Source organism: Sus scrofa, chromosome 13 (assembly GCF_000003025.6).
Source record: "Sus scrofa isolate TJ Tabasco breed Duroc chromosome 13, Sscrofa11.1, whole genome shotgun sequence".
Taxonomy (NCBI): Eukaryota; Metazoa; Chordata; class Mammalia; order Artiodactyla; family Suidae; genus Sus; species Sus scrofa.
Window position 1 is genome coordinate 33711458 of NC_010455.5, and position 26958 is coordinate 33738415.

Below are 26958 nucleotides of genomic sequence, written 5' to 3' on the forward strand. Positions count from 1 at the left end.
AGTAAGCTTACCTCCTGATATTCTCCTAAGGGGGTCAAATACTGGAGAATAAGTCGCTGCTCAATAGCAGGAGTCATAGGATAAAGGGTATAATTGGTGCCAATCACCCAAGGGGACATTTCTGACCAGCTGCTATTAGACAGCTCAATAAACATGCGATCTGGATCGGATGATGAGAAACCTAACTTTTGCTTGGCTTTCCTAAAACTCTCTCTGTCACCCTGTTTTGCTGACTTGTTTTTCCGCAATCCTCCTTCCTCAGGTTTGGTTGCTGAGTTCACTCTGCTACTGGTCTTGTGGCCTGAATCAAGATGAAAGGAGATCTCCATATCTCCAGAGGCTTCCTCTTGTTCACCATCCACTACATCTACAGCCATGTCACCATAGTCCATATCCACAGCTTCTTCATCCAGAGGCAAAAGGGGTTCAGAGGAGAGCTTGCGTGGGCTAGGACGCTTGCTTTCTTGCCTCAAAGCCACTTCCTGAAGCTGCAGCTCCCTCAGTCTTCGAAGCACTATTGCCACCTATCAACAGATATTGGAATAAAAGTGGTTGTCTCCTCTGTATTTTTTGTTTATTTTTTGGGTTTTTTTTTTTTTTTTTTTTTTTTTGCTTTTTTTAGGACCACACTGCAGCATATGGAAGTTTCCATGCTAGAGGTCAAATGAGAGCCGCAGCTGCTGGCCTACACCACAGCCAGAGCAACTCAGGATCCAAGCTGCATCTGCAACCTACACAGCTCCGGCAACACTGGATCCTTAGCCCTCTGAGCAAGGCCAGGGATCAGACACTCGTCCTCATGGTTACCAGCTAGGTTCATTTCCACTGAGCGACAACAGGAACTCCTACATTTTAATTTAAGTGAGTCTTAATAAACAACTCATATTTCTACTTAAGGAGAACTGGATACTCATACAGTTATCTCAATGGCTGGTAATAGCAAAGATTTGATAAACAAGTCAACTTGATTCCTACAGCTTGATGAAATAAGCAATGCTAAAAGTCTCATTCCCTATAACGTTTCCCAGAGAACCCAAACTGATTTACATATAAAACACATAATTCACAACACATCTGTCTGGATCAAGCTGGGCTGGATCATTATACCTGAAGAGGCAGATACTAAATATTCACAATTTTTCTTTTTAGGGCTGCACCTGTGGCATATGGAAATTCCCAGGCTAGGAGTTGAATTGGTGCAGCAGCTGATGGGCTACGCCACAGCCTGCGGAAACATTAGTCCCTTAACCCGCTGAGAGAGGCCAGGGATCGAACCTGCATTCTCATGGATACTAGTCGGGTTTCTTAACTAGCTGAGCCACAACAGGAACTCCATCACAATTTTTAAGGTGTCTTTGAAAATCAAACACGAAGGTTTCTCAACCTTTTATCTGTGACAAGTTGTATTTTGTTAGATATTTTCAGCTACATTACACATTATTACATAAACTATTTTTCAAGTTGACCACTTATGCTTTACTTTTTCCTTTAAGCACTCATTTTTTGGGCCCACCCTAAACTGTACTACATACTTAGTTTTTTGGTTGTTAGTTTTTTTTTTTGACTGCAACCATAGAATATGGAAGTTCCCAGGCCAGAGAGCAAAGCCACCAATGCCAGGGAGCCATCAATGAGACAATAGCTGAGGCAATGCCATATCCTTAACCCACTGTGCCACAGTGGGAACTTCATATCATGCTTAGTTTTAAAAAGAGAGAATGATTAAGTCTACTTTAACCTGCATTTAAAAAAAAAAAAAAAAAAAAAGAATGATGGATGGATAGAAAGGGGCGAATAGATGGATGGATATATCACAAAATATAAGTATGATAAAATGGTCACATCAATTTAAGTGGTGTGTATACAGGTGGTCAACATAAAATTCTATTTTGATATATGTTTGAAATTTTTCATAGTCCAAATGTTGAGAAGGACAAGGGAATGGTTACTATTTATCTAATACAAACTATCATGACTTGTGACAAGATGAAATACAGCTATTTCCAAGTTAAGAAAGAAGTAAAATCAAAACTCTTACTAAAAGTAATCTTGGAGTTCCCACTGAGGCTCAGCGGAAACAAATCTGACTAGTATCCATGAGGATGCGGGTTCAATCCCTGGCCTTGCTCAGTGGGTTAAGGATCCAGCATTGCCATGAGCTGTGGTATAAGTTGCATATGCAGCTCAGATCTGGTGCTGCTCTGGCTGTGGCATAGGCCAGCAGCTGTAGATCCAATCACACCCTAGCCTAGGAAATTCCATGTGCTACAGGTACAGCACTAAGTTCAGGCAGCAAGAAAGAACATGTGAATATCTTAGGCAAAAAAAAAAAAATCTAATATGGTCCTTACCAGCTGTGAATTTTCATCCCTATAGTTAGCAGCAATGTCTTGATTTTCCATAGCACCTCCTAACAGACCAGTAGAATACGTCCTCAATGGCTGATCAGCCTCTCGGGCCCATTTGAAAAGATTCTCCACAATTCCTTCCTATAGTAAAGGAAATGAAATAGTACAATTCAGAAAAAAATTCATAATTAAAGATAAAAGCAAAGACTTTAACCTTGTAAAAAAATTTTTTTTAATATTTCAACATTGCTCATAAGACTAAAAAATCAAAGTAAACTAAATGTGCAACATAGGTGGTTTAGTTAAATAAAATATCCGTGCATCTGTGAAACAAACTTCTACTTATCCATTAAAACTCAAGCTAAAGATCAACAGTCACATAATACAGTCCTACTTTAGCTACTAAGACCCTCGAAGGGCCCATAAGCAAGTGAGGAGCACTAAAACTTATACATCCCTCTTTGAAGTTAAAATGCACAATTAACATTATCAGGGCTCTGAGAAGTCTTCTACCAAACAAGTATTTTAATGGTGGGGAGAAGAAATGCATGTGACTGAGAGATTCACTTCTAATTCAGTGTTTATTAGATCTTTTCTCATCAACCTGACCCTCGGAATGTTTCAAACTTTTTTTAAATAGTGCCCCAATAAATTTTAATATCATAAAAAAACAAGTATTTAACTTCACATATTCCACTTTTATTTTTAATGAAATAAAATACACAGGTACAGTGCAAAGAAAACGAAAATCACCCATGTGATTTACCACTGAGTTTAAGAAACAGAAGAGTTTCTGGTGGCATGGTGGGTTAAGCATCTCGTGTTGTCACTGCTGTGGCTCAGGTCACAGCTGTGGCTGCACGTTCAACCCCTGGCCCAGAAATTTCTGCATGCTGTGGGTGTGGCCAAAAAGAAAAAAGAAACAGAAACATCCTATGTATCCCTACCTGTACCACTTGCCTCCTCCTTCCCCAAAGAGTACCTACATTACTAAATTTTAATAATTTTCTTGTAAACCTTCTGTTAAATGTTACATGCTTTGGGAGTTCCCATTGTGGTTCAGTAGGTTAAGAACCTGACATAATGTCCATGAGGATGTGGATTCAATCCCTGGCCTCGCTCAATGGGTTAAAGATCCAGTATTGCCACAGGTGCAGTGTAGGTCAGAGATGTGGCTTGGATGCAGTGGTGCTGTGTTGTAGGCCTGCAGCTCCAGCTCCAATTCAACATCTAGCCTGGGAACCTTCATATGCCTCAGGAACAGTCCTAAAAAAAAACACCAAAAAATAAATGAAAGGGGGGATATTACAACCAATTGTACAGAAATAAAAAGAATTTCAAGATCTGTTGCCTCTCCCACCAGCTGGATGAGCTGCAGCAGCTCCCCCAAGGCAGCACCGGCCTCCACCACCTCAGCTCCAGGCCGGAGGCCGCAGTCTCAGCCCCCACCACGCTGCCCGCCGGCACTGCTTTAGAGAATAAGGCCAGCCCCAACGGGACAGCTGAAGGGCCTGGGGCCAGAGCTGCAGCAGGGGGCATGGAACCGGTGGTAGCGTGGGCCGGCTCTGGTGTCAGCGGGCTGCGTGGCACCCCCAGAGGGGGCCATGTCTAACGGGGTATTCATGCTGCCAAGCATGGCCACTGAAGACGTGAAGCCAGTGGTGTCCAGCACACCTTTGCTTGACTTCATGATGCAGCTGAGGGATTACAGGCCTACCATCCCTGATGCACTTACTGGTAACTACTTGAACCTCAGTGGTTTTGAGGCCTCAGACCCACGCATAATTCGGCTCGTCTCCCTAGCTGCCCAGAAATTCATCTCAGATATTGCCAACGATGCCCTACAGCACTGCAAAATGAAGGGCACAGCCTCTGGCAACTCCCGAAGCAAGAGCAAGGACCACAAGTACACTCTAACCATGGAGGACTTGACCCTTGCCCTCAGCGAGTATGGCATCAATGTGAAGAAGCCGCATTACTTCACCAGTTTAAAAGTCCTTGTCTGTCCCCTTGTCCCCACACCAACCTGTTTTCAAATAAACTTTATTGTGACAGGCAAAGAAAAAAAAAAGAATTTCAAGAGAACACCATAGGAGTCCCTGTTGTAGCTCAGCGGTAACGAATCCAACTAGTATCCATGAGGACACAGGTAACGAATCCGACAGGTATCCATGAGGACACAGGATCTCTGGCCCCACTCAGTGGTTTAAGGACCTGGTGTTGCCATGAGATGTGGTGTAGGCTGGCAGCTGCAGCTCCGACTCAACCCCTAGCCTGGGAACTTCCATATGCTGCTGGTGCGGCCCTAAAAAGACCAAAAAAGAGGGAGTTCCCGTCATGGCGCAGTGGTTAATGAATCCGACTAGGAACCATGAGGTTGCGGGTTCGGTCCCTGCCCTTGCTCAGTGGGTTAACGATCCGGCGTTGCCATGAGCTGTGGTGTAGGTTGCAGACGCAGCTCGGATCCCGCGTTGCTGTGGCTCTGGCGTAGGCCGGTGGCTACAGCTCCGATTCGACCCCTAGCCTGGGAACCTCCATATGCCGTGGGAGCGGCCCAAGAAATAGCAACAACAACAACAACAACGACAACAACAAAAAAAGACCAAAAAAGAGAACACTATAAACAACCATACACCAACAAACTGCGATCCTCAGATTAAATGGACAAATCCCTAGAAACACAATCTACCAAAAGTGACTCATAAAGAAAGAGAAAAAGTGAATAGACAACGAATAAGGAGACTGAATCAGTTATCAAAAACCTCCTAGGAGTTCCCATTGTGGTGAAGCTTAAACGAATCTGACTAATATCCACAAGGATTGCAGGTTCAATCCCTGGTCTTGCTTAGTGGGTCAGGGATCCAACATTGCAGTGAGCTACAGCGTAAGTTGCAGACAAGGCTCAGATCCTGCATTCCTATGGCCATGGTGTAGGCCAGCAGCTGCAGCTCTGCTACAACCCTCTAGCCTGGGAACCACGGGTGCCATTCTAAAAAGAAAAAAAAAAAGGTGTTCCCGTCATGGCACAGTGGTTAACGAATCCAACTAGGAACATGAGGTTGCAGGTTCGATCCCTGGCCTCGCTCAGTGGGTAAAGGATCCAGCATTGAGTTAGCTGTAGTGTAGGTCGAAGGTGCAGCTCAGACCCCAAGTTGCTGTGCAGGCTGGCAGCTAGAGCTTCAATTCAACGCCTAGCCTGGGAACCCCCATATGCCGCAGGTGCAGCTCTAAAAAGTCAAAAATAAAAAAAGATTAAAAATGTGAAATTTAAAATATGACACAAATGAACTTTTCTATGAAACAGAATCAGACTCACAGATGTAGAGAAGAGACGTGGTTGCCAAGAGGAAGAGGTAATGGGAGAGGGAGGGAATGATAGTTTGAGATTCACAGATGCAAACAACTATAAATAGAACGGAAAAATAACAAGGTCCCTACCATACAGCACAAGGAACTATATTCAATCTCCAGTGATGCACCATAATGGAAAAGAATGTAAAGAACATATATACATATATATAACTGAATCACTCTGCTATAGAGCAGAAATTAACACATTATAAATCAAATATGACACATTATAAATCAAATTAACACATTATAAATCAATTTAAAAATAAATAAATATGAGTTCCTGCTATGGCAGAATGGGATCAGCAGCACCTCTGGAGCACGGAGGCACAGGTTCAATACTTGGCCAGCACAGTGGATTAAGGATCCCACATTGCTGCAGCTGCAGTGTAGGTTACAAATGTGGCTCGGATCTTATCTCTGTCCCAAGAATCCCATACGCCGTGGGGCAGCCAAAGAAAAAAATAAACAAACAAACCATAAATAAATAAATACAATCTATTTAATATGGGGCACAGGAGACCTCCCAAAACAGAAAACTGCAGTTCCCATCACGGCACAGAAGAAATGAATCCAACTGGTATCTATGAGGATACGGGTTCGATCCCTGGCCCTGCTCAGTGGGTTAAGGATCCCACGTAGCTGTGAGCTGGAGGATAGGTCACAGACTCAGCTCAGATCCCACATTGCTATGGCTGTGGCGCAGGCCAGCAGCTCTAGCTCCAATTCAACTCCTAGCCTGGGAACTTCCATATGCTGCAAAAAAAAGCAAAAAAAAAAAAAAAAAAAAAAATCAGGAGTTCCTGTCGTGGCACAGTGGTTAACGAATCCGACTAGGAACCATGAGATTGCGGGTTCGATCCCTGGCCTTGCTCAGTGGGTTAACGATCCGGCGTTGCCGTGAGCTGTGGTGTAGGTTGCAGACGCGGCTTGGATCCTGCGTTGCTGTGGCTCTGGCGTAGGCTAGGGGCTACAGCTCCGATTTGACCCCTAGCCTGGGAACCTCCATATGCCGCGGGAGCGGCCCAAAGATATAGCAAAAAGACAAAAAAAAAAAAAAAAAAAAAAAAAAAAATCAAAGAAAAACCTAGGACCAGACTATTTCACTGGTGAATTCTACAAAACATTTAAAGAATTAATGCCAATCCAATCTTAAAAAAAAAAGATACAAATGAACTTATTAGCAGAACAGAAACAGACTCACAGACTTTGAAAGCAACCTTACAGTTACCAACCTTTGGACAGGTGGGGGGTGGGGGTGGACTGGGGGTTTGGGACTAGTATATGAACACTGTGGTATGTGAAGGGACTGGCCAATAGGGACTTGCTGTATAGCACAAAGAACTCTACCCAATACTCTGTGATAATCTAATATTCTATGATAATCTATATGAGAAAATAATCTGAAAAAGAATGGATGTGTTTATGTGTGTAACAATCACTTTATTGTACAGCAGAAATTACAACACTGTGAATCACTTACACTTCAATAAAACTTTTAAAAATGAAAGAAAAAAAAAAAGAATAAATGCCAATCCTTCTCAAACTCTTCCAAAAAAATTAATGTGAAAGGAACACTTCCTCACTAATTCTATGAAGCCAGCATTACCCTGATACCAAGCCATACAAAGACAGTACCAGAAAACTACATATTCCTTATGAATACTGACGCAAAAATTCTCAACCAAATATTAGCAAACTGAATTCAGAAGCACAGTAAAAGAATTATGCACCACAATCAGGTGGATTTACCCAGGAATGCAAATATGGTCCAAAATACAAAAATCAATCTATAGGAGTTCCATTGTGGCACAGTAGAAACTAATCCGACTAGGAACCATGAGGTTGTGGGTTCTATCCCCGGCCTCACTCAGTGGGTTAAGAATCTGGCATTGCCGTGAGCTGTGGTGTAAGTCGCGGGTGCAGCTCGGATCCTATGTTGCTGTGGCTGTGGCATAGGCTGGCAGCTGTAGCTCCAATTAGACCCCTAGCCTGGGAACTTCCATATGCCATGGGTGCGGCCCTAAAAAGAGAAAAAACAAAAAATCAATCTATGTAACACACAAAATTAATAGAATTAGTGTGAAATTAACTTCCGTGAATTAGTAGAAAGCCACACGACTGTATCAACTGATGCAAAAAGAATTTTACTTTTGGGTTTTTATCCTTTAATTAAAAAACACTTAATAATCTAGGAATAGAAGGAAACTTCCTCAACATAACAAAGGATGGTTACGAAAAACCTGCAGCTAACATTATACTCAACAGTGAAAGATTGAGAGGCTTTCCTCTAAGAATAAGAACAAGACAATGATGCCCGCTTTTACCACTTCTATTCAACAGACTACTGGTAAAGGAAGGAAGAATGGGAGGAGGGGAGGGAGGGAGGAACAAACGAACAAACTAGGATTTCCCAGAATTTCCCGTATCAGCTCAGCAAGTTAAGGGACTGAAACATATTCCGTGAGTATTCAGGTTCAACTCCTGGCCTTTCTCAGTGGGTTAAGAATCTGGCATTGCCACAAATTGTGGCATAGGTCACAGATGGATCCATTGCTGCTGTGGCTGGGGCAAAGGCCTCAGCCGCAGCTCTGATTTGACCCCTAGCCCAGGATCTTCCAAATGGCACAGGTGTGGCCGTAAAAAAAAAAAAAAAAGAAAAGAAAAAGAAAGAAAAAAAGAAAAAGAAGTAAAGTTATCTATATTGGAATGAAGAAATGAAATTATCTGTTCACAGAAGACATGATCTAATACACAAAGATGCCACACATATACCCCCAACAAAAATTAGAATAAATGAATTCACCAACATTGTAGGATACAAAATCAATACACACAAATCAGTTGCATTTCTATAAACGAGTAAAGAAAAACCTGAAAAGGAACACATCCAATCATTTAAAAGGCATTTTCTGGGGAATTCCCATTGTGGCACAGTGGAAACAAATCTGACTAGGAACCATGAGGTTGCGGGTTTGATCCCTGGCCTCGCCCAGTGGGTTAAGAATCCAGCGTTGCCATGAGCTGTGGTATAGGTTGCAGACTTGGCTGGAATCTGATGTTGCTGTGGCTGTGGCAGAGACCAGCAGCTACAGCTCCAATCCGACCCCTGGCCTGGGAACTTCCACATATAGCAGGTGTGGCCATAAACCCCCCCCCCCAAAAAAAGAATAAATAAAATACCTAGGAATAAACCTACCTAGAGACAAAAGACCTGTACTTTGAAAACTGTAAGATGCTGATCAAAGAAATCAAAGATGACACAAACCAATGGAAAGATATACCATGCTCTTAGATTGAAGACTTGATATTGTCAAAATGATTATACTAACTACCAAAGGCAATCCACAGTTTCAATGCAATCCCTATCAAATTAACAATGGCATTTTTCACAGAACTTGAAAGAAATATTTTAAAGTTTTTTTGGAAGTGCAAAAGACCCAGAATAGTCAAAGTCATCCTGAGAAAGAGAAATGGAACTAGAGGAATCGGGCTCCCTGGCTTCAGACTATACTACAAAGCTACAGTTATCAAAACAGTATGGTACTGGTACCAAAAAAAGAAATATAGGTCAGTGGAACAGGATAGAAAGCCCAGAATTAAACCCACATACCTATGGTCAACTAATCTATGATAAAGAAAGCATGAATATACAATGTAAAAAAGACAGTCTCTTCAGTAAGTGATGCTTGGAAAACTGGACAGCTACATGTAAAAGAATGAAATTAGAACATTCCCTAAACCATATACAAAAATAAACTCAAAATGGATTAAAGACCTAAATATAAGACCAGATACCATAAAACTCTTAGAGGAAAACATAGGCCAAACACTCCCCGACATAAACCACAGCAATTATCTTCTCAGATCTACCTCCTAGAGTAATGACAATTAAAAAAAAAAAAAAAAAAAAAGGACCTAACTAAACTTAAAAGGTTTTGCACGCAAAGGAAACCCTAAACAACACAAAAAGACAACCCACAGAATGGGAGAAAATATTTGCAAATGAAGCGACTGACAAGGAATTTCCAAAATTTATCAACACTTCCTGCAGCTCAATACCAAAAAAACGAACAAACCTATCAAAAAATGGGCAGAAGATCTAAACAGACAATTCTCCAAAGAAGACATACAAATGGCCAAAAAACATGTGAAAAGATGTTCAACATCACTAATTATCAGAGAAATGCAAATCAAAACTACTATTAGGGGCGTTCCCGTTGTGGCACAGCAGAAATGAATCTGACTAGGAACCATGAGGTTGTGGGTTCAATCCCTGGCCTTCCTCAGTGGGTTAAGGATCCAGAGTTGCTGTGAGCTGTAGTGTAGGTCGCAGACATGGCTCGGATCCCACATTGCTGTGGTGTAGACCAGCAGCTGTAGTTCTGATTCAACCCCTCGCCTGGGAACTTCCATATGCCGAGGGTGCTGCCCTAAAAAGCAAAAAGAAAAAACCTACTATGAAGAACCACCTTACAGCAGCCAGAACAGCTATCACCAAAAAGTCTATAAACAATAAATGCTGGACGGGTATGGAGAAAAGGGAATCCTCTTACACTGTTGGTGGGAATGTAAACTGGTGCAACAACTATGAAATACAGTATGACGATTCCTCAGAAAAACTAAAAACAGAATTACTATTTGATCCAGAAATCCCAACCCTGGGAATCTATACAGAGAAAACCATGACTCAAAAAGTTACATGTGCCCCAATGTTCACTGCAGCACTATATACAATAGCCAAACATGGAAACAACCTAAATGTCCAACAACAGAGGAGTGAATAAAGAAGATGTGGTACATATACACAGTGGAACATTACTCAGCCATAAAAAGGATGAAATAATGGATGGACCTAGAAATCATCATGCTAAATGAAATTAAGACAACGAAACACGAACATCACATGTTATCACTTATATGTGGAATCTAAAAGAAGGATACACTGAACTTATGAACTTATTTGCAGAACAGAAACTGACTCACGGACTTTGAAAAACTTATGGTCTCCAAAGGAGACAGTTTGGGGGGTGGGGGAATGCGCTGGGGTTGTGGGATGGAAATCCTATAAAACTGGATTGTGATGATCATTGTACAACTATAAATTAATAAATTCATTGAGTAATTTAAAAAAAAGGAAAAGAAAAGAAAAATTATGGTTACCAAAGGAGACAGGTTGGTGGGAAAGGATGGGCTGGGGGTGTGGGATGGAAATGTAAAATTGGGTTGTAATGTACAACTATAAATATAATAAAATTCATTGAGTTTAAAAAAACTCAATGTACAACTATAAATATAATAAAATTCATTGAGTTTAAAAAAAAAAGCATTAAGTCCCTAAAGGTCCTGATCTAACTGGATTAAGAGCAAATACTGACAAACTAAACAGTATGAAAAGTCTGGTACATAAACAATATGAAAGTACCCAGTTCTATAACACACTTAATATAATGAAGAAACAATACAGCCAAATAATTTTTTTTTTTTGTCTTATTAGGGCCTCACCCGTGGCATATGGAGGTTCCCAGGCTAGACGTCAAATCGGAGCTGGTTAACAAACCCGACTAGTATCCATGAGGATGCAGGTTCAACCCCTGGCCTCACTCAGTGGGAGTTAAGGATCCGGCACAGTGAGCTGTGGTGAAGGTCTCAGATGAGGCTTAGATCCTGGGTTGCTGTAGCTGTGGCCGGCAGGTGTAACTCCAATTCGACCCCCAGCCTGGGAATTTCATATGCCTCAGATGTGGCTCTAAAAAAGCAAAAAAAAAAGCAATAAATAAACTTTAGGAAGTTCCTGTTTTGGCTCAGCAGTAATGAACCCCAACTAGTATCCATGAAGATGTGAGTTTGATCCCTGGCTTCACGCAGTGGGTTAGGGTTCCAGCATTAATGTGAGCTGCAGTATAGGTTCGGCTTGGATCTGATATTGCTGTGGCTGTGGTGTAGGTCAGCAGCTACAGCTCCAATTAGACCGCTGGCCTGGGAACTTCGGTATGCTGTGGGTACAGCCCTAAAAAAAAAAAAAAAAAAAAAAAAAGACTAAATAAATAAAATTTTAAAGCTATTTCAACAACTCTGAAAGTACAAGCTAGGTATTTTTTAAAACAGCAGCTAGAACAGAGTCTACTAACTTACAACTAGCGCTGAAATAAAAGTGCAATTTTATAGGAAATATAAGAATGTATCGCACAGGAGTCCCCATTGTGGCACAGTGGAAATGAATCCAACTAGTGACCGTGAGGAAATCTCGAATTCGATTCCTGGCCTTGATCAATGGGTTAGGGATCCATCGTCGCTGTGGCTGCAGTGAAGGCCAGCAGCTACAGCTCCAGTTAGACCCCTTGTCTCCTGGGAACCTCCATATGCCACAGGTGCGGCCCTAAAAAAAAAAAAAAAAAAAGAACGTTTTGCACAAAGGGTAAACAATGTGACTCAGCGGGATAAGAACCCAGCTAGTATCCAGGAAGATGTGGGTTCCATCCCTGGCCTCACTCAGTGGGTTAAGGATCTGGCGTGGCTGTGGCATAGGCAGGCAGCTACAGCAGTTCCAATTCAACCCCTAGCCTGGGAACTTCCATATGCCACAGGTGTGGCCATTAAAAAAAAAAGAAAGAAACAAAACTTTCTTTCACACATACAATGATGGACCAGGCTGCAATGTAAAAATAAAATTAAAATGTGTAACTATGGTTCACAAAGTTTAAGAAACACTGCTCTAAAGTAGACACTTATTTTTCTTCCTTTTTGGCTGCACCTGCAGCATACAGAAGTAGTTCCTGGGCCAGGGATCGAATCTGAGCTGCAGCTGCAGTATATGCCACAGCTGTGTTAACAACAGATCCTTAAAACCACTGCACCACAGTGGGAACTCCTAAAGTAATAAGTCTTAATTGTAGTTTTGTGAAACACCAATATGTCTTAAAAAAATTACTTCTGGGAATTCCCATTGTGGCGCAGCAGAAACGAATCCAAATAGGAACCATGAGGTTGGTTGCAGTTCGGATCTGCTGTTGCTGTGGCATAGGCTAGCATCTATAGCTCCATTTTGACCCCTAGCCTGGGAACATCCACATGCCACAGGTGTGGCCCTCGAAAGACAAAGAAGACAAAAAAAAAAAAATTATTTCTGGAGTTCCTGCTGTGGTGCAACAGGGTCAGCAGTGTCTTACAAGTGCTGGCACACAGGTTTGAGCCCCAGTCCAGTTCAGAGTTAAGGATCCGGCATTGCCACAGCTGCAGCATAGGTCACAACTGTGGCTTGGATCTAATCCCTGGCCTTGGAACTCCATATGCCGCATGGTGGTCCAAAAAAAAAAAAAAAAAATTTCTTTCTTTTCTTTTTTAGGGCCACAGCCTCAGCATGTGGAGGTTCCCAGCCTAGAGGGCAAAATGGAGCTATAGATGCTAGCCTATGCCACAGCCATAGCCATGCAGGATCCAAGTCACGTCTGTGACCTACACCACAGCTCAAGGCAACACTGGATCCTTAACCTACTGAGCAAGGCCAGGGTCAAACCTGCAGCCTCATGGATGCTAGTCAGATTTGGGTTTTTCTGTTTGTTTGTTTTGCTATTTCTTGGGCCGCTCCCTCGGCATATGGAGGTTCCCAGGCTAGGGGTCAAATCGGAGCTGTAGCTGCCAGCCTACACCACAGCCACAGCAACGCGGGATCCGAGCCACGTCTGCGACCTACACCACAGCTCACGGCAACGCCGGATTGTTAACCCACTGAGCAAGGCCAGGGATCGAACCCGCAACCTCATGGTTCCTAGTCGGATTCGTTAACCACTGCGCCACGACGGGAACTCCCTAGTCAGATTTGTTCACTGCTGAGCCATGAAGGAACTCCAAAAAATGATTTCTGATTCGTTAATGTACATGTTCTAATTAAATGTTTTTTAGAGAAGTAAAACACTGATTCATACCAAAAAATGTGCATGGGATATTTCTGAAAGGTAAAGACCATCATGCAATCCAATGGTAAAGTCTCATAAAGTCAAAGAGGTTTGTAAGCTGCACTACAGGACACCAGATTCAAGGCAATGTTATTTCCAACCTAATACAGAATAATTCATTTCTTTATATTATCTGTGAATGATTCACTTCTCCCAACTTAACAAAAATCAGTTATTACAAAACAAACTGTTCTTGAAGAAAGATTATTCCAAACATCCTTTCATGTTTTCAACATCCAAAGCGTAGTCACTTCATTCTATAAATCCAATGAAACCATATGAGAGTTGCTGCTGTGGTGCAGTGGGTTAATCCAACTATAGTGTCTTGGGTCACTGCAGAGGCAAAGATTCGATCCCCAAATCAGTGCAGTGGGTTAAGGATCTGGCACTGCCACAGCTGAGGTGTAGGTCGCAGCTGTGGCTCAGATTCGGTCCCTAGCCCAGGAAATTTCCATATGCTGCGAGTGCAGGCAAAAAAGAAAAAAAGAAAAATGAAACTATGAAGAACCAGAGATGATTTTCCGACAATTACAAGCAGGGAACTTTCACAAAGCACAGTAAAGTCATCTATAATCTTCTATAAATCTTACATATACAAACTATACTACTATAAATGCTTAATTTTCATCCTGATTTTCACAAGAATTCATATTAAAACTTTTTTTTTTTTTTAATGGCTGTACCCCCAGCATATGGAACTGAATCTGATGGTGTTTACCCTTCAGGCAGCCACAGCTGCACCAACAACGGACCCTTAACCCATTGTGCCAGGGTAGAGGTCAAACCTGTGCCTCCACAGCAACCCAAGCTGTTACAGTCAGATTCTTAACCCACTGTGGCACAACAGGAACTCCCCTATTAAAACATTTTTGACAAGAAGATTTTTTTTTTTTTGGTCTCCCACAGTTGTAACTAATTGGAGATTTTTAAATCTAGTTTTAAAATAGTACTTCAAACTAGAGCAATAATTACCATGTTATCTTCTAAAATACACTGTGGTAAAATTCTCTAATAAAGTTGTCTTAAAAGTTAAGAAAACCTGTTTCCAGATCTTTCATTTGGTTTGTACATTTACCTATACTGAGACTTCCATATTGTTTCGGAAGATTAAATTTTTAATATCTTTAAAAACAAAGAAAGCTTTGTGGCATACCCAATTCACATTGCAAATTCTTACTGCTAGAAAGCAAAGTATCTATATTACTTCTAAAAAAAGAGCGACCAGTTTCTGACAGTTGAAGTATACACACAGTCACTATCAAATTACGATTATCTGGTCTGCACAGCACTTATCCTTACTTGAAATTATCAGTTTATTTGTGTCTGCCCTCCTAAACATATATATAAATGCAAAGTCCTATTGTGCTAACAAAGTATTTCCCAGCACATAGCATAAAACACAACACTGAATAGGTCTTTAAATATTAACTAAATTAATAGTAAGTACTGTTAAGAACAGGACAGGCTTCCTCAGAATCGAAAATCCTTTATCACTGGGGAAAACTACTCACCATTAAGAATAAGAATTTGGATAAGATCATAAATCCATTCAAAAAACCTATGATCTTAAGTCTTTAAAAAATACTAAAGCACCCTAGCAGCAAGTATTCATTAAAACTGTCAAATATTTTTCTTACAGTTTGTCTCAATTTCTTTCTTTTTTTTGTCTTTTTAGGGTTGCACCCACAGCATGGAGGTTCCCAGGCTAGGGATCTAATCAGAGCTATAGCCGCCAGCCTAGGCCAGAGCCACAGCAACACAGGATCCAAGCCACGTCTGTGATCTACACCACAGCTCACGGCAAGCCAGATCCTTAACTCACTAAGAGAGGCTACGGATCAAACCCACATACTCATGGATGCTAGTCGGGTTCATTTACCACTGAGCCACAACTGGAACTCCTTAATTTCTTAAATTTATATAATATTGATTAATAATGCACTAAGAAAAAACTACAGGAGTTCCCATCATGGCACAGTGGTTAATAAATCCGACTAAGAACCATGAGGTTTCGGGTTCCATCCCAGGCCTCACTCGGTGGGTTAAGGATCTGGTGTTGCCATGAGCCGTGGTCTGTCTAGTTTGCAGACACGACTTGGATCCCGCATGGCTCTGGCTGTGGCGTAGGCTGGTGGCTACAGCTCCGGTTAGACCCCTAGCCTGGGAACCTCCATATGCCACGGGAGCAGCTCTAGGAAAGGCAAAAAAAGAAAAAGAAAAACTGTAACAATTATTTTAACAAAAATCAAACAGATCACCATTCAATTAAAAAATAAAATAATGACTTTTCTTATTAGTAAGTACCTTTTCTTGAAAGACAACAGCAGTTTCCAGGCCTGGCATGATGTCCAGTAGGAGTCTGCAAGCTGCAGTGTTTAAAGGGGGCTCTCGGCTTGTCATCACATATGCATTCACCAGCTGTAAAGAAGGAATACTTTTCATCTGAAATTCAACCCAATTAAATTAATGAAGTCTAATAAATCCTTAATACAGTCCTATCACTTGCATGAAGGGATTAAAGAAGGCTATACCTAACATTACTTATTAAACCTTTATTATAGGTATGATCTGATCCTGCTGAGCCATGATAACATCACATATAATTTCTTCCACAATTTCAAAGTCAAATCCCCCAAAACAATTTAGCAATGACAGAAATTAAAGCTCAAGAGGCATCACAAAGAATTTACTCCCCATTCTCATATACACATTTCAGAAGGATAAAGTAGACCAAGATAAGCCTCCTCTCACCTCTTCCGACCTCATTCTTGACAACGGCTACTGAAAAACTTGAACTTTATATTTTATATATATAAATGTATTAATAAAACTTTCCTTCTAGCACTCATCAAATATTTACTAGATCTCTAAGTGGCACTGTGTTAAGTATACAAGAGGGAATAAGACACAGTCCCACCATCAAAGGGTTCATAATGCAACATAGGTGACAGCTGGGAAAACAAATACCGTAAGTACAGGATGCAAAAGAAGCCTGCAGAAGGCCCTACAACCCTGCAAAGGAATCAGAGAAAGCTTTAGAGAGGAAGGGATTCCAATGAGAACATAAAGGACAAGTAGGAATAGCCTAGGAGCAGAGGGCCGGAGAGGAGGATTAAAGGCAAAGAACTGAAAATTGAGACAACAAAGGCCGTAACAGACTGAGTTTATAAACCAAGTAAGAAATTTAACACTTATCTTCATGGCAGTGGGAAACTACCAACGGATTTTAAGCAAGAGAGTGCCATGATCACTTTTTGCATTTTATGAAGATTTCTTAGCTATAAAGTAAAAAATGGGCTGGAGAAAAACACAAAAGAGAAACCAATTAAGAGGGTACTGCAGTGATCAAGGGAGAGACAGTGGTGGCTAAACTAAGGTCTGGCAACAAGGACAGGAAGAAATGGAGGGATTTGTGAGATTTGGGATTTGTAAGGGGGGAGAGAACAATAAGTTCACAGAATAAGAGTGCTTGGAGGAATAAAGGATAATATCTAGCTGACTAGGAAAGGACACTATTACTGAGCTAAAGAATAAGAGATTGTGGGGCAAACTGGATACAGAGAATTCAAGGTGCCTGTGGGAAATATCCATGTGGTAATGTCTAGAAGGCAACTGGAAGTGATCTGAATCAGAGAAGAGATATCAGAGATAGAGAAATAAAACTGGGTGTTAATATAATACAGATAATAATAGTTAATAATTACTGAGCCCCCATGTGCCAGGTTCTAAAGTAAGCAGATTTTTTTCATGCTTAATTTTATTCAAGGATTATAAAAACATTTTTAAAACATTTTAAGGTAAGAACTATCATTCCTATTTTATTGATTAGAAAAATAATAAGGCTTAGAGAATATAAAGTTTGGAGAGGCTTAAGTTGCCTAAAGATCAAAATGTCAATGAACAGTGGACATTTGCACTTAAACTCAAAACATCGATCCCAAAGCCCATACTCTCAAGCATCATGCTATTCTGCCTCCAAAAACAAGCCTAAAAGTGACAAGTTATTGAACAATTACTATGTTCAGGAGCTGTGAGTAATACATACCTTTTCTTCGCCCCTCATTTACTCCTCAACAGACCTACATTAAATAAGGTACCTTCCTCTCCCTCTACATGCCCAGTGCACACACCCATAGTGTCACTGCAGAATCATGCCGCACACATCACTCTTATTTTTCTATTCAGAACCCTAGAGGACGCCTATATTTCCAAACTCGAAATGTCCACAAATGCCTTGGGAACCCTCAGCAATACTCAACAAAACACACAACAAAGAGAAAATAACCTGGCCTCACCAAGACTTTGGTAATAAAGAAGCCTATGATTACTCTTACTTCATCAAAACAATACTAAATTAAAAAATCTACCCAGTATATTCCCAACTTTGTCAAGACCTCAGAAGAAAGCAAACTATTTATAAAAAAACAATAATGGTACAGTATCTGCTGATGATAATCTCTAGAGGAAAGAAAGAAGTAAACCTACTGCATTCATGAAATCATCATTCTTGAAGAGTATTCTCAGCAAGTGGCCCAGCATACACTCTGGATCAGCTCGACCTACCAAAAGAGGGGAGGAACAAAGGAATGAGTTCGTTATCCCAGTCAAGCAACTTAGACCTATGGAAAGGCACCTGGGTTGTTCTAAGTACCACTAAAAGGCCAGCAGAAATTAAAAGAAACAAAGAAAAGACCCTTTTTGATGACCCTTTAGATTTCCTAAGAAATATTTTTTAAAATTAAGTGACAATATAAAATTTGAGACACTGCTCTCTAACCTTCCCATCTCCCAGTATATTGCCTACGTTAATGCTGAACTAAATAAATGGGCACTAGACCCAGACGAGCATCACTAAGAGAGTATATAAGGTCTACAAAAGAATCATAAAGGAGCCTAAAAGAAGGAAAACCCCTGACTTTCCACATAAAGGAAGGAAGCACGCCTTCTTTTGTTGGGTGGCCTGGAGAAGACAGGCTCCAAGCCCAATCTCTCAACTATAACGCCAACAGCAGCAGAAATGTGTCTTCAAACCTGTAATGACACACCAGGTTTAGGGGAGGAGGGCATCCTACCAAGCAATCACCAAGTCTAAAGATAACATATCCTTGGCCATCTTAACTTCTGGAGCTCCCAGAAAGAAAGGAGGCCAGGAATCTAGTCAACACAGAGCCTAAAAGATTTAGGTAACTGTTGGAAAAACTATTAGTTTGCTTTTAAAACAGACATCATTATTTTATTTAATTTTCCCTTCGGAGTGGCAAATTTAGTCAAAAGATACAATTTAGGATAAAGAAAAGAAAAGATTTAAGCTGCTAATATAAAGTTTTTTCCAAGCTGTAATTAATATGCCAAATTCACAAAAACAGAAATTAGAGAATGGCATCTTAAAAACAAATGTAGAGGAGTCCCCATTGTGGCCCATCAGAAACGAATCTGGGAGTTCCCGTCGTGGCACAGTGGTTAACGAATCCGACTAGGAACCATGAGGTTGCGGGTTCGATCCCTGCCCCTGCTCAGTGGGTTAACGATCCGGCGTTGCCGTGAGCCGTGGTGTAGGTTGCAGACGCGGCTCGGATCCCGCGTTGCTGTGGCTCTGGCGTAGGGCAGTGGCTACAGCTCCGATTAGACCCCTAGCCTGGGAACCTCCATATGCCACGGGAGTGGCCCCAAAAAATAGCAAAAAGACAAAAAAAAAAAAAAAAAAAAAAAAAGAAAAGAAACAAATCTGTTAGTATCCATGAGGACAGAGGTTCAACCTCTGGCCTCTCTCAGTGGGTTATGGGGTCCGGCATTGCCATAAGCTGTAGTGTAGGTTGCAGACGCAGCTTGGATCCTGTGTTACTGTGGCTACGGCACAGGCCGGCAGTTGTAGCTCCAATTCAACCCCTAACCTGGAAAACTGCCATGTGCCACAGTTGCAGCCCTTAAAAAAAGACTCTAATTACTTTTCTCTGTTTATAAAAGATGACATGGAGATCCTTATTTTTATTAATAAAAATTAGGCCCAATGACAAACATTGCTTAAAATAAGAGGTAGGGAGGAAAAAATTGGCTTTAAATTTCTACTAAAAAAAGAAATATCAGGAGTTCCGTCGTGGCCCAGCAGAAATGAATCTGACCAGAAACCATGAGGTTGCAGGTTTGATCCCTCGCCTTGCTCAGTGGGTTAAGGATCCAGCATTGCTGTGAGCTGTGGTGTAGGTCACAGAAGCGGCTTGGATCTGGCTTTGCTGTGGCGGTGGCAGGCAGATGTAGCTCCGATTAGACCCCTAGCCAGGGAACCTCCATATGCCACAGGTGTGGCCCTAAAAAGCCAAAAAAAAAAAAAAAAAAGACATAGCATTCTCTTTCTTTCTGGTTATCATTTCATCCTTTCCAAGGCAATGTCACTAAGCATGATCTCCTCTTTTTAATTCTCATGAATTAACGTAATTTCTTTTCACTTTCGTACTTCCTCATGCTCTGATTGCCTCACTGATGACATGAGTTAAACAGGTGAATAATTCTCGAAGTCATAAGAAGGGATATCTATGGAGTTCCCATTGTGGTGCAATGGAAATGAATCTGACTAAAAACCATGAGGTTGCAGGTTCGATCCCTGGCATTGCTCAGTGGGTTAGGGATCCGGCATTGCCGTGACCTGTGGTGTAGGTCACAGACGTGACTTAGATCCTGTGTTGCTATGGCTTTGGCATAGTCCAGAAGCTGTAGCTCCGACTGGATCCCTAGCCTGGGAATCTCCATAAGCCATGGGTGCAGCCCTAAAAAGCAAAAAAAACAAGTAGGGATATCTAGGACAAGAGCAGCAGGTAATGTCACATAAACAATTGGACACTGAATCTGAAATGCCTAGCTTACTTGCATTGGGGAATAAAAGATTAAGAAATAGAAATAAACCTTGGAACATTCTGGTAGATATATAATATTCTCATTTTTATAAGTCCCACCATTCTATCTTTCCACATACAATATCTCAGACTCTTCCCTCCACAAAGCACTGCTTCTGGCTTTATAAAGAGAAAGTTTTTATGAGAGTTCCCTTGTGGTACAGTAGGTTAAGGATCTGGCATTGTCACTGCAGTGGCTCCGGTCACTACTGTGGTGTGGATTCGATCCCTTGCCCAGGAACTTCTACAAGCCATGGACGAGGCAAAAAAAAAAGAAAAAGAGAGAAAAAAGTTTTTATGTAGTGTGACCTAAGCTTGGCCCACTGGTAATTTCTCCTAGAAAGAACATAAATGGCAGTCTCAAGTCCCACATAGTTCTATATTATAGGTAATTCCATGCCAAAATAAAAACATTAATGAGATGGCATAATTCAGCTGTTGCGATACTAAAGTAGACATCAAGTTTTGTTTTTGTTTTACTCTTATGGTCGCACTAGAAACATATGGAAGTTTCCAGGCTAGGGACTGAATCTGAGCAGCAGCTGCTGACCTACACTGCAGGTACGCCAGTGCCAAATCCCCCAACCCAATGGGTGGGGCCAGAGACCAAACCTGCACAAAAAGTCTGTTTATTATTCAAGGTTCCAAGTATCAATCTCGTAACTAAAAGCAAGGCTCTGAATGCATTCTCAACCACATTTCCCCATTAGTAAAAAGATAAGTATTGTTGTTAGAAAGATAACAGCACATCTTTTAGTTTAAAAGTCAGAAAGGAAGAACACATTTTTCTCTCATTAAATCTTTGTAATCATAGGAACTGAGTCAAGAAGGCATGTTTATAATAATTTAGTTCCTTTTAGTTAGTTATCTTCTATTTGATTGGTAAATATTTAAAATACTTCCATTTTTCCAGGAATTTATTTTTTCTCACTTGCCCCCACCATGGGCAATGTTTTAATAAACAAAAGGTCTCAGCATAAAAGATGCTATTCTAATTGAAAAATACTCCTTATATAAAGCAGTTTTCTTTTTTAAGAAAGTTAGAACCAGACTTAACACAGGTCTCACCAGGATGTCGATCATCAAATGGGTCTGGATCCCCCTTACGATATTCTTCAGTTTCTTTTTCAATCAATTCAGACATCCTAGCACAAATGGAAGACAGAGTCAATTCCAGACAAGTTTAGCAAAAAAAAAGTATCACCACTTACAACAGTCAATTCAATGGTCAAGGTACAAAATGAAAGCAAAATATCAGAATAAGATCATTTTCCTGACAAACAAAGATTTCATAAAACAATTTCTACTTCCAAGTTCACTCTTCTCTCCAACTGTCTTAAAAAATAGCACTTTCGGAGTTCCCGTCGTGGCGCAGTGGTTAATGAATCCAACTAGGAACCATGAGGTTGCGGGTTTGGTCCCTGCCCTTGCTCAGTGGGTTAACGATCCAGCATTGCCGTGAGCTGTGGTGTAGATTGCAGACGCGGCTCGGATCACGCGTTGCTGTGGCTCTGGCGTAGGCGAGTGGCTACAGCTCCAATTCGACCCCTAGCCTGGGAACCTCCATATGCCGAGGGAGCGGCCCAAAGAAATAGCAAAAACACCAAAAAAATAAAAAAATAAAAAAAAAATAAAATAGCACTTTCATCCCCTCAGAAGGCAAAAAAATCTAGGAGTCATCGTTAAAATATTCCTTTTCTCTTCATCTCCAATGGTAATTCCTATTAACTCTACCTACAAAATATCTCCTGACTTCAATCATTTCTTTAAATCTCAACCATTTCTACCCTTGTCCACACCACCTTCCTGGTCTACTTGCAACGGCCTTCTCCCTGGACTCCTTTCTTGCTTCCATGCTTGACCTGACACAATTCATCTCCAACTTTTTTTTTTTCAGGCCACACCTGCAGCATATGGAATTTCCCAGGCTAGGGGTCAAACTGAAGCCACAGCTGCCAGCCTATACCACAGCCATGGCAACACCAGATCTGAGCCACTTCTGCAACCTATGCTGCAGCAACATCAGATCCTTTAACCCAGAGAGAGAGGCTAGGGCTCGAATCCACATCCTCACAGAGGCAACATTAGGTCCTTAACCTACTAAGCCACAATGGGAACTCCTGTTGTTTTGGTTTTTTTTAAGTATAGTTGATTTATAATGTTATGTTGGTGTCAATCATACAGTCAAGTGATTTAGTCATACATATATAAAGGGTATGTATGTGTAAGACTCTTTTCCCTTACCAGTTATTACAAAATATTGAACATGGTTCCCTGTGCTATACAGTAGATCCTTGTTGGTTATCTACTTTATATATAGTAGTGTGTACGTGTTAATCCCAAACTCTTAATTTAACCCTCCTCTCCCTTAGTAACCATAAGTTTGTTTTCTATGTCTGTAGCTCTATTTCTATTGTGTAAATAAGTTCATTTGCATCATTTTTTATTAGGTTCCACATATAAGCAATATTGTATGATATCTGTCTTTCTCTGGCTTACATCACTTATGAAAATCTCCAGGTCCACCCATATTGCTGCAAATGGCATTATATCATTCTTTTTTGTGATAATTGTTTTTTTATTCACATATTTTGTGAGATAAGAAAAACCATTTTTTGAAGTTCCTACTGTGGCACAACGGGACTGGCCATGTCTTGGGAATGTTACACAGGTTCAGTCCCTGGCCTGGCACAGTGGGTTAAGGATCTAGCATTGCTGCAAGTGCAGCTTAGGTGGCAACTATAGCTTGGATCTCACCCCTGGCCTGGGAACTCCGTATGCCCAGACCAGTCAAAAATGAAAAAAAAAAAAAAAAAGAAAGAAAGAAAGAGAAAAATCATTTTTTGAGTACCCTAATAAGCAAGACTGATTTAATCTATTATAATGACAATCAAATATAAGGCTATCACTCTGGCAGGGCTCATTTCCTCACTGCCACAAAAACAGGCCCCAGTTCATTCTCCCGTGGATGTCTTTTTCAGTCCCATTTTCACTATTCCTAAAAACTCTGTTTCTTCACTTTTCATCAAGTCATATTCTATCAAATTTCAAATCCCTGTTCCAAGGAACAAGCCCACTGGAACCGGAGTTAAAACCTAGTGTTCTAACCTTGGCTTTCCACTGCCTGGCTGTTCCATCTTTTGCAAGCAGCTCTAAGGATGGCTAGCTTTTAACAACAGCTCTGTGATATTTTCAGTGACAAAAGCAGAAGCTGAAGTTCAGAGAAGTGTCTCCTACAGTTCTGGCCCACAAAAAGTCCTCAAACAGTTGTTGAGTGAACAGAAGAAACTCAATTATTCAAATTACTTCCATTCTCCTAACCCCTGTAATATTTACAAACCATACTGCACTATCTAGCACTTCACTATACACTATTTTACACTACTACACAGTGTTTTGTATCTGTTAGTTGCCTTCCAGATAGTTATCTCCTTGAAGACAGGGCCCCTCTATTTTAGGCTTTGCACTGCTGAATATCATAGTATAATAACAAAGTTCAGGGTCAAATATGATAATGGATGTGAAATAATCCTAAAAATTAACTATTTTTAGTGTACAAGCTCAATATTTTTTGAGTGATTAAGGGAATCTACAACTAACATTATCAACCCACTTATGACTCTCCTCTTTCAAAGTTACATCAATCAATAATCCACATGAATCAATAATCCACGTGTTAACTGAACACTTATGATTCTTTAATTCACTGTGGCTACATTTCAAGCAGCTTGTGATTAGTAGTTCTTAATCTCTAATACCTCTACAAATGAAAATCCACTTTCCACTAGTCAGCAATAATTCTTTCCCTAAAAAAACTGTACTTTCACATGTCCCCCATGTATCAAGAACAGTTATAAACAAAGCATTTATCCCTCCTTTCATAAGATCATAGTTCTTTTTTTTTTTAGGGCTGCACCCTTGGCACACAGAAGTTCTCAGGCTAGGGGTCAAATCAGAGCTGTAGTTGCCTGCCTACATCACAGCCACAGCAACATGAGATCTGTGCTGTGTCTGCAACCCACACCATAGCTCACAGCAACACCAGATCCTTAACCCACTGAGCAAGGCCAGGGATCAAACCTTGAGTCCTAGTCGGGTTCATTACCACTGAGCCACACTAGAACTCCTTGATCATAATTCTTTTTATCCCTAAAGAATAGATCACTCCATAAACAAGGTTTTTTTCACTGCTACGATATCAAAGATTAGATGTTAAGAGCCCCACGTTCCAGTGCTTCTTGCTTAGAAAAACCATGTGGGAATTTTAAAAAACCTTAGAAAAACTTTACAAAAAAGGAAAAGAAAAACCATGGGCATTGCTCTCCAGCCTTTATCACATTCTCTCCTCAACACATTCCCCAAGTTCAATAAAATTACGTCACTGGGCTAGTCAATGTCTGAGATGACACCAATAAAAAGGAGAGGTACCTGTTTTCAAAAAGATTACAACTGGGGGAGTTCCCGTCGTGGCGCAGTGGTTAACGAATCCGACTAGGAACCATGAGGTTGCGGGTTCGGCCCCTGCCCTTGATCAGTGGGTTAACGATCCGGCGTCGCCGTGAGCTGTGGTGTAGGTTGCAGACGCGGCTCGGATCCCTCGTTGCTGTGGCTCTGGCGTAGGCCGGTGGCTACAGCTCCGATTCGACCCCTAGCCTGGGAACCTCCATATGCCGCGGGAGCGGCCCAAGAAATAGCAACAACAACAAAAAAGACAAAAGACAAAAAAAAAAAAAAAAAAAAAAAAAAAAAAAAAGATTACAACTGGAGTTCCTGTTGTGGCTCAGTGGTAATAAACCCAACTAGCATCCATGAGGACCTGGGTTTGATCTCTGGCCCAACTCAGTGGGTTAAGGATCCGGCATTGCAGCGAGCTGTGGTGTGGGTCACAGACATGGCTCACATCTGGCATTGTTGTGGCTGTGGTATAGGCCAGCAGCTCCAGCACTGACTCAACCACTGGGCTGGGAACTTCCACATGCCACAAGTGCGGCCCTAAAAAAAGATAAAAAAAAAACCACCTAACTTACAATTTAGTGAGGAGACAAATATATAAAAAAAACTATAGTACAATATGGTCATTAAAATGAAGGGCAAATATTTAATATTTACGTATGAATAAAAGGAATATTTTTTAAAGGGGGGAAAGGAGAGCCCAAACCTACTGGGATGTCAAAGACAGAGAAGGTTTTATAGACATGATTCTTGAACTGCTTCTTGAAAGGACTAGAGTTTGCCAGGCAGATATACCAAGGAAAGGCATTTTAGGCCAAAGAAAGAGCAAGTATATAGGCACAGAGGCATTGGAAAATAAGGTTCTATTCCTCATTAAGGAGAACGACACTACAAGGCAAAAAAAGGAAGCAGAGGTCAAATCATAAACGGCCTCATAGGCCACTCTAAAAAGTTTACATTTCATTCTGTAGGAAAAGAGAGCCAGGGAAGAATTATTAGCTGAGATATAACAATCAGATTTGTGTATGAGAAAAATGAATCTTTCAGCAAAGAGGATGATGTATTAGAAGATGGTAAATGGAGAGAGAGGGATAATGCACACTGCCTAATGAGCCAGTCAAGACATAATCAATACCTAATGAAGGAAGTGAGGATGAGAATAGGGAAGAGGAAGCAGAAATCCTCCGGGTTTAGTGACTAAGTTGTGCTAGTAGAGGAATACACTAGGGAGACTGGTTTTCAGTTTTTAATTTAAAACCATTTACACCAAGGTAGGGAACACTAAAGCACAAGCGGTGAGTGAAGAAGAAGGTAGGATGAAGATAAGCTCTATTTTAGACACAGTATGTTTAGGTGTCAGTAAACTAACCAGGGAAAAATGAGTATAGCAAGCAGCTAAGAAACAGGTCTGAAATTTTTTTAAAAGAGTGATCTAAAGTAGAAATAGAAATTTGAGGAGTTCCTATCATGGCACAGTGGAAACAAATCCAGCTAGGAACCATGAGGTTACAGGTTCAATCTCTGGCCTCACTCAGTGGGTTAAGGATCCAGCACTGCCATGAGCTACAGTGTAGGTCACAGACATGGCTCAGATCCTGAGTTACTGTGGCTGTAGTGTAGGCTAGCAGCTGTAGCTCCAATTAGACCCCCAGCCTGGGAACCTCCATATGCCAACCATATGCTAAGGGTGCAGCCCTAAAAAGCAAAAAAAAAAAAGAAAATATGAGAATAATTTTTAAAATCATGGACAGAGAACAAACTATCTAGGTAGAGTATTTAGGGTGAAGAGAGACGAGAACCACAAACAAAACCTCAGGGCTAAAACAGTGGCAGGGAGAAGAACCCAGGAAGGAGAAGGAAGACAAAAGGGCATGAGAAGGGAAGAAATTTTAAAAGAATTCAAGAAGTACAGAGGTAAAGACTGGTTGTAACAAGGGGAAAAAAAATGGATTTAGAATTCACAAA

General features: G+C 41.0%; 1 protein-coding gene and 1 pseudogene across 10 annotated transcripts in view; one reads left to right on the plus strand and one right to left on the minus strand.

Moving 5' to 3' along the window:
- Nucleotides 1–26958, minus strand: part of DCAF1 (DDB1 and CUL4 associated factor 1) — a 79897-nt gene that overhangs the window by 40482 nt on the left and 12457 nt on the right. For all 10 annotated transcript variants that reach the window (XR_002337541.1, XR_002337543.1, XR_002337539.1 and 7 more), the window contains 5 exons: nt 21610–21686; nt 18140–18213; nt 15959–16072; nt 2352–2489; nt 12–524 (listed from right to left, as the gene is read on the minus strand). Coding sequence is in view for 4 of the 10 variants with exons in the window: in XM_021068848.1 (XP_020924507.1) it covers nt 12–524; nt 2352–2489; nt 15959–16072; nt 18140–18213; nt 21610–21686 (916 nt within the window). In the remaining 6 variants the exon portion in view is untranslated. The remainder of the gene's footprint in view (nt 1–11; nt 525–2351; nt 2490–15958; nt 16073–18139; nt 18214–21609; nt 21687–26958) is intronic.
- LOC102159636 lies at nt 3586–4516 on the plus strand (annotated as a pseudogene).